The sequence below is a fragment of the Trachinotus anak genome, unplaced genomic scaffold (genome assembly GCF_046630095.1).
Source record: "Trachinotus anak isolate AG129_WGS33_773 ecotype Australia unplaced genomic scaffold, CSIRO_AGI_Tana_v1 ptg000012l, whole genome shotgun sequence".
Lineage (NCBI taxonomy): Eukaryota > Metazoa > Chordata > Actinopteri > Carangiformes > Carangidae > Trachinotus > Trachinotus anak.
The window spans coordinates 10,316,337-10,324,519 of NW_027273863.1; the positions used below are offsets into that span (position 1 = coordinate 10,316,337).

The window sequence follows — 8,183 nt, forward strand, 5'->3', positions numbered from 1 at the left end:
TCAGCTTCTCCACTGCACTTAATACAACACCCACAGTGTCAACTGTGGACGAAAAGAGAATTGTAAAGGGTAAAATTATGCATTTCTTCTGTCAAAATGTTCCTTCTAACTAGAAAAAATCAAGCAGAGCCACTCCTCTTAAGAAACAAAACACATGAGCTGTAGTAATGTAGTGAATTTAATAAATGTCAAGTAGAGACTTGAAAGTCCATTACACATGGATACATACGGTTTGTCAGTACGTACACATACATTCATGGAAGTGTGGTGACTGGAGAACTACACAGCAGCCACCATAATGAAAAATACAATGGTTACTGTACACAAAAGCGACAAGACATGCAGTGTTCATTTTTGCAAAATAATAAAAGAGAAACAATTAGAAATAAGACCATATGTAAAATAAGAAATGTTTCAGTAAATAAAATAGATATATTTATCATTGCTAAGTGCTTGTAAACAAGTAAGGCATTATATTACACGGTGGATGACAGCACTTGGTGACACCCAGGTGTTTGGTTGCACTCTTGAGATTGAGATTGTCCAGCTTACACACAAATAAATGCTATCCCACACCAGTCCACTGGATAGCAGTTTGCTACATGGCTTCCCAAAAATCAGGGCGACAAAATAAGTCTGTTTGCTGCATAACACTGCCAGAGTTTCAAGAGTCAGAAGAGGCTGCAGCTCATACCTGCTGCTGGTTGACCTGCCATTTTCCAGTTGACTTGCAGCTCTCATCGAGGCCTGTTCATCACTCTACAGTGCAATACAAATGTTTCTCAGTTGCATCCTTGTATCTGGAAGGTGCATTTACAATGGCTTCACGTTGAGTCTTTGATGAGGATTTTAGGTTACAAAAGGCAAATGTTCCTCAAAGTACAGGCCTGTATCCTCAGACCACATTTAGAGCTGGAGAAAAAAAACATCCATGAAAACGCACCATTGCTGGGATTTTTAATAAGCTTGCACCTGGTTTGGTAAAAGCTGGCATCCGCTGCTGACATGGTTCATCACCTTCTGCTTCAGCTGGGCCACTTGCTCCCTGAGCACACTGGCTGTGGAGGCCAGCTCGGTATTCTGAGTTTTCAGAGTCTTGACCTTGTCCTCCAGCCGAGAGATCCTCTCCAGTTTTCTTTTGCGGCATTTGGAGGCGGCTATCCTGTTCCGCAGCTTTTTCCTCTCCGCCTTGATGCGCTCCTGGTTGTCCATGTCGATGGGAGACAGGGGAGGGCTGTCCCCGAAGCTCTGCATGTCTGGTACCGTCTGAGGCTCGTCCTTCACCAGACCGGCGGACTGGAGTCGTGACAGAGCAGCCGCAGCGGCCGCCTGTTGCTGCGCGCTGGCCAGATGAGACGGAGGCGGCGGGAAAGGGATGGTGTCCGTGGAGTAGTTGATGGTGGTGCCTCCGAGCGGACTGGCCGCATAGCCGTTCAAAGTAGTGTATACAGGAAGGTCTGATGTCTGGAGCCCGGCGGACCCGACTGCGTTGGATGAGGCGAGGAGCTCCAGTCTATCCACGGAGACGCAGCCCGCTTCGCTCAGCTGGTTCTGCTTGTGGAGATCCTCCAGCGCCTTGACGAAACCCTCCGCGAACTCCTGCTCGTCGCTGGCAGATTTCGGGTAGAGGAACTGGGAAGTCGGGTTGGGGGTGGTGGTGGTGACCAGACCGTTTGACTGGATAATAAGGCGCTCCAGATCCGGGGAGGTTAGTTTCAAGAGCCCCAAGTCTGGTGAGTTGAGAAGTCCGTCTGTGTCCCGGAGCGGGTTTGATTTGAGCTCGGAGTTCTGGTCGTCCAGGTTCAGATTAATTTCCTTTTTCATCATCGTGGTCTGGGAATAGATGTTGGAAACCCTCGGAGTATTCACCTCGGTGCCTGGGTAGAGGGTTGTTTCCATTCTACACCCTCACATGAGGGAGTGTTGAGCGTTACGCATTAACGACTCTCGACCAGGCACATCCAGACATGAGGAAATCAGCTGATCCTTATTCTAAACGCTCCTGCTGCCTTATCTCCGTCTTGTGTTGTATCTCGGTCGACCACCTCACTGTTGTTGTGCCTGAGGGGGCTCGGATGTGTCTCTCCGGCGCACGGGTGAGATTGTCTTTTCCCGATGGCACGACTGCTATGCGCAGCGCCAGACCTCGCTCGCTTTCTAGCCCTAAAAATTCCATTATGTCACTCCAGAGCGCGGAGATTGGCCCAAAATGACGTTGGTTTCCGGTTCAATTTGAATAAGGGGCAGAGCCGGTCTTTATTGCCATGGAGACTTTAGGTAAACTACAAACAGTGCAATGCATTGTGGTTTGATGTCATAGCATTAAAAAGCTCAGGGTCGCCAAAAAGAGAGCAGAGACTGGGCGGGGAAGGTGTAAGAGGCGAAGGCCAAGGAAAGGAAGAACAGAGGAACAGGCCTTACAGAAAATATTCCTTCAGCTCGGGCTAAGGCAGCTTTTAAAGGAGCAGAATAGAATAGAATAGAATAGAATAGAATAGAATAGAGGCAGCAGAGGGACAGATTAGAGGGATAGTCTTTTAAGGGTTGAAGTTCAAAGTCAATTCAAAGAGTTACTCAACACTAATACCTCTTATTGTGGCTCCGTGAGGATCAGTGGTAACACAACCGACTAAAAGAAACAGTTGAACTGAAGAAAGCATTACAATGCCTCGAGATGAAACTCTGCTGGGAAATTCAGCATGAACGAGAAAAGGGAAGGAAACGGTGACAGCAGAATGAGGAAACCCTGTGTTTTCTGTGACTGAGAGTTTATCATGTGAAGAGGTTAATGAACGGACGTGTCCACCGGTGGCTGCCGAAATACAAACACTGGTGCATGCTGTAGTTTGGTCCAAAAAGTAGATTTTTAGTAATCATAACAATGAAACACAAAGGTGTGACAATTCAGGCATTTAAGCTTATGTATTCAGGATAACATAATAACATCATAATAATAAATCACAACAGCCCAATAGGGTGTGAATAACAGCACTTTATACTATTTAAATAGTAGTGGAATAGAAAAGAATATAGAACAGAACTTGAGAGATGAATAGAATAGAATAGAATAGAATAGAAAAAAGGAATTATTTCTCTTCACAACATGCATTACAGTGTGACTGTTACTGTTATTCCCTAAGCAGCCAATCACGGTTTACATACAGTATGCAGTATATAAGGCCCTAGGTCCGGCCCTGTGGTGGAAACTACTGTAGAATATTGTTATTCCACCCATACACAGCGAGGACGTCAGCAGACTGTCTGCATCAGCACCACAGAGCAGAGAGGGCATCATTAGTTTCCATGGCAACACTGACACATCGAGTGACGCAGGCGAGCGAGGGAGAGAAAGGTGAATGGGTTGAGGGAGGAAAAGCAGAGGCTCCTTAGCAACTGCAGTGCAGGATGTGTAGGTGGTTGGTGTAGGTGTAACAGTGTGTGTGATGTGGTTCAGAGGCAGAAATCAGTGTTGATTCAGTAATCTTAGAGACTCTAACGCTGATAAAAGAAAGGTTTTGTTTGTCTGAAACGCTCTCCTCATAATATCCTTCCAAGAAAAAAAAAAAAGTTCTCCTATGCCAGCTTGGAGCCTCACAGGGTGTAGTGTCCAGAATGTGTGAGTCATTTCACAACCCAGGGGTGTGGACCGCAGAGTGCACCGGGCATGAAAAAAAGAGCTGTTCCTGTAAGACGATATTAGATTAGCTCTGCCTTCATGACAACAAACTGAGAAGCAGGCTTGTCCTCTAAACTCAGGTAGTGGACTGTGTCAGAGGTTGTGTAAGGCACAATTTCTCCTCCCGCAGCCAGAGAAGTGTCCTTTGACCCGAACTCTCTTGGGAGAAACCAACATGTTCAGCAACGCCCTGTGCTGCACCCTCGCCGTTACAGTGCGTACATTCACACCTGCCCAGTGACACCACTCAACAGCTCCACTGGGGCAGCTGGTTGGGAGTTACATGTTCATTCATGGGGGACTTATTCAGAGAGGGGAGGCTGTTTTTAATTCTCTGAAGTCTTCTTCCCTAACCTATAATCTATGAATGCATTGCAGATGCTTGCTCTTCACTGTCAGTATACACACATGGCTTCAGTTATGTTCATTTCATTAAAAAAAAAAAAAAAGAAACTTGAATTAAAAAGATCCCTTCTGATTCCCTCCTGCCTCTTCCCAAATATAGATCTCCTCATGAAAAGGTTGAGAAATACACCTTCTTGAGTTTTCTTTTGTTGATTTTTTTTTTTAATCACTTCTCACTGTGAACTGCTGTGTATGGATACATGCCCGTACAGTAGATGGCAGTATAATCCACCCAGGTTTTGTGTGTCATTTCCTTTGAGCAGTGAACCAGAAGAAGAGAGCAGCCAGCGCAGACAATCCTGGGATTCTTATGTGGGATATTTGATCCCCATATTAAAAATCTATGTCAGTTATTGTCCTAAGAACTGGAGATAATGGCCAATAAGAAGAAAGTGATAGTAACAGGTGAGAGGTTTTATTTAGTCACAGGACAGGAGGGAGGCTGATCTTTCTCAAATGATTTCTCTATGTTACTAAAGTGTTGTTGCACCTCAGAGAGAGTACTTGTGTCTGAGCTGCACAGTTGATCTGGCTAAAATGATTTAATCATTGTGTTTGTGTAATGAATATGTAACAGCAGCTAATTAAAAAAAATAATGTTCTGTAGAGAATAATGTTGCTGTCAGGAGAGCAGAGTCTTGTCTCCTGGTTTTGATAAGGAAACAAAACACAAATCTCCCTGACTGGATTCCTCCTGTGTCTTTACTCTGCATCATGTGCTTCACAACGACAATTAATGTTTAACTTGATGCAACCTTTAGACTAAGAGTCCTTTTTACATTCAGCCTTATCACTTCTCTCTGTGGCAGGTTCCTCTGTGACTTTTTATTTACCCTGCTACACTGTCAGAGCATTGCTGCAGTGAGGAATCCTGCTTGATAAACCTTTGTACACTTTTTTTTTTTTTTTTTTTTCCTGCAGGCTTCGAGCCTTTTGGAGAGCATGCAGTAAACTCCAGCTGGGTGGCAGTGCAGGTAATCAGTAATCAGGTTGTCTATAATTAACAAAGGTGTCAGTTCAGTTTTTATTCTTTAGGCTTTACCAAAATATGGCCTTTGATTGCTAAGGTCTGCAACTGCAATCAAGGGCTGTATAAAGTCCTCTGTATGTTTGCCCACAGGAGCTGGAGCGATTAGGGCTGGGTGAAGCAGTAGACCTTTATGTGTGCGAGGTGCCTGTTGAATACCAGGCCGTTCAGAGCCTACTGCCATCACTGTGGAGAGAGCACCAGCCGCAGGTATTCAAGGAAATACATAGTACTCTACATTAAACACACATTTCCATCACATTGTATATGAAGTGTTGCTAAAAATCCATCAATCATTCTCATTAAAACCCAAACTAACCTTTCCCACCTCTGTCTGTGGTGGTCCTCTGTGCAGTTAGTAGTCCATGTTGGTGTTTCTGGATTAGCTACCACAGTCACTCTGGAGCAGTGTGGCCACAATAAAGGTTACAAACGCCTGGATAACTGCAGCTTCTGTCCAACCTCCCAGTGTTGCATGGAGAACGGCCCCGACTGCATAAACTCAGTCCTGGACATGGATGCAGTCTGCAAAAGGGTCAATGACTCTAACATTGGGGTGGCTGTGTCTGTATCTAAAGATGCTGGAAGGTAGGAAGGTGATGTTATTCACACATGCTCACACTCTGTACGTGTTTAAAGGAATTATTCAACTCACCCTGTGTATTGATCTCAACCTACTTAAAGACTTTCTCTCACAGCAGACATTTTGACTTGTCACAGTGGAAAAAGCACAGGTGTTACCAACAACATGAATGATTGTTTTTGACGTCTACTATATAATGAAAGTATATTAAGTCTGCAATACAGACAGTCGTCAAATGACTTATCTCAGTGTTATTACAGGGAAACCTATAATTATAATGCAGTAAATGATCACGATTCCCGACAATCAGCAGAATAAACACACCGTTTTCATGCCTGCTCTGAATGAAGCCACAAGAGCCTATGTTTAGGAGTTTGACAATTGAAAATAAATATAAATATACATTTTAATGTTTCATTTTATATTTAGGATTGTGTATTATCTGTGTATTGTCTTCTGTTTCTTGGTCCGTGGAATTTGGTTTAATTTCTTCCATTCTTAAATATAAATGTCTACACTTACTGCAAGACAAAATACTTATTTTTTTTTAACACTGAATAAGTGAATGATAATTAAGACTGTTTCATGACTTATCTCACTTTGAAACATCTTGGCGTAATAGCAAGAGGCAACACTGGCTCACATCCTTTGTCACACGTATTCCCCTCCAGCTCTCACTGCCTATATTTCTGCTACTCTCACATCAATTTAGTAGGAGTTCTTAGTAAGTAGTAATGTGATAATACAAACTTTACATAATCTAACGACCACCCTTTGGCCCCTGCCAGGTATCTGTGTGACTACACCTACTACACGTCTCTTTACCTGGGGCAGGGCTGCTCTGCCTTCATCCATGTGCCTCCACTAGGAAAACCCTACTGCAGCCAGGACCTGGGTAGAGCCCTTCAGGCCGTCATACAGGAGATGCTGAATCTGCTTGAGCCAGATCATACTGAGGAGGAGCATAAACACAATGAGCACTGTGGTCACAAGCATCAACACCAGCATGACCACTAACGACTGTCTCATAACCTGAGCAGACTCGTAGATTCAGCTGACCATGATGGACCACTGGCTTGTAGTAATGTTTTGATCATCCTAAGTTCTGAAGCACATTTTGATTTAGCTGTGTGGTATCGAAAATTTACGAACCGTGACTTACAGTGCAGACGGTTATGACTGAAGACAATGGACCATGAGCTCCAGGAATTAATGGCATGAATTTCACATTTGTCATCAACTTAGAAATCAGTGATTCTAAACTGGGTGCTTGAAAAGTTGTATCTTAAAACTGTTGCATGTCTGTCCTGGACACAGCAGCCTGACTACAGCTTCTGTTTATTGCAGTCTGTATGTGGAAGTGTAGTTTTGAATGTGTCTACAATGTGCATGAGTCCTCAGCATCAGTGAGTATTTGTTATGTCTGCCTCTGATCTTCCATAAGACTGTGAAAATAGATGTTAACTCATCAGCATTTATGGACATTAATGTTGCATAATGTGAAAAGGGATTTTTTTTTTTTTTTTACTAATTTAACATAGAAGAATCTGTAGTACTAACGAGGTAGCAGCTGAAACTATAAGTTAAATGGTGATACACTGTGGGAATTTTTACAGTTACACTAACTCACTACTTTCCCAAATCTTCTTGGTGTGATTTTTTTTATTGTCTTGGAGTTATCCTGTCATCCCCTCTTATTGTTTGTATTTGCACCAGACAAATGTGATGACTTTGAAATGATGGAAAAATGAAGAACTTTAAAGATCCACACTTAAAATAATTTTTTATCTCAGGGAATATATTGCACATGCAATCATCATTTGCAGTTTGATTAAGTTGATGTTTCTGTCCTATGTGTGTAGTGCAGCTTTGCAAGGCAAGGCCAGCATAAATCTATGTGTAATTAAAACACTTCACTCAAGAATTTCGCAGTCTGCTCAGGAATCTATCCACTGCATTGTCATGTACGGTGTTCTAATGAAATCTTTAATAGCTTATTTTGTTTAGTTTTGGATTCCTTTGGTGCAGGGTGAATTACAGTAATAGTGGGTGTTGTACATCATGATTAAATAGACCTGCGGAACTTGTTCTGACCTGACAGTTCAGTGCAGGACAGAGGGAAGGATCATGATGTTCCCAGAACATTATTGGCACAGGAGTAAAGCCATTTTAGCACCTCTCTTAACCTATAAGCACCAGGATTTATGACAACCTTAGAGCTGATCTAACCTGTTAATTCTCAGCAGATGGTAAACAATTACAAAGTTCGAGTGGATAACAATGTCCCTTAAAAGTTGCTAATTAAATCAGTATATTATTGAAAATTACTTAAAAAAATGTTAACAATGGTTCAGGGAGTCCCTAAGTGGACACGGGAAGGAGGAATTATATATATATATATATATATATATATATATATATATATATATATTCCTCTCCTCCTAATTCCTATATAATTCTATAATATAATGCTAAAGTAAAGACAGGGGTAA

The 8,183-nt window shown here is 42.6% G+C and overlaps 2 protein-coding genes across 3 annotated transcripts; one reads left to right on the forward strand and one right to left on the reverse strand.

The window, feature by feature from the left end:
- Positions 1-160: 160 nt before the first annotated feature.
- LOC139629836 (transcription factor JunD-like) lies at positions 161-2,173 on the reverse strand. The gene has a single exon (XM_071492737.1). The coding sequence runs from the start codon at positions 1,897-1,899 to the stop codon at positions 958-960; it is 942 nt and encodes a 313-aa protein (XP_071348838.1). The 5' UTR covers positions 1,900-2,173; the 3' UTR covers positions 161-957.
- Positions 2,174-4,346: 2,173 nt separating this feature from the next.
- Positions 4,347-7,615, forward strand: pgpep1 (pyroglutamyl-peptidase I). Of its 2 annotated transcripts, none has more exons than XM_071492738.1 (5): positions 4,347-4,486; positions 5,003-5,055; positions 5,202-5,318; positions 5,464-5,696; positions 6,480-7,615. In XM_071492738.1, exons 1-5 carry the CDS (start codon positions 4,456-4,458, stop codon positions 6,706-6,708), a joined length of 663 nt encoding a protein of 220 aa, XP_071348839.1. In that variant the 5' UTR covers positions 4,347-4,455; the 3' UTR covers positions 6,709-7,615. The 2 variants fall into 2 exon arrangements, with proteins under 2 accessions (XP_071348839.1, XP_071348840.1); XM_071492739.1 differs by having other exon boundaries at positions 5,578-5,696.
- The last annotated feature ends 568 nt before the right edge of the window (positions 7,616-8,183 follow it).

Excerpts from the sequence above, each read along its gene's own strand:
- LOC139629836 (XM_071492737.1), bottom strand. The coding sequence starts at position 1,899 with ATGGAAACAACCCTCTACCCAGGCACCGAGGTGAATACTCCGAGGGTT.
- pgpep1 (XM_071492738.1), top strand. The coding sequence starts at position 4,456 with ATGGCCAATAAGAAGAAAGTGATAGTAACAG. Across the intron at positions 4,487-5,002 it reads GAAGAAAGTGATAGTAACAG|GCTTCGAGCCTTTTGGAGAG; the intron begins GTGAGAGGTTTT and ends TTTTTCCTGCAG. Across the intron at positions 5,319-5,463 it reads GGAGAGAGCACCAGCCGCAG|TTAGTAGTCCATGTTGGTGT; the intron begins GTATTCAAGGAA and ends TCCTCTGTGCAG.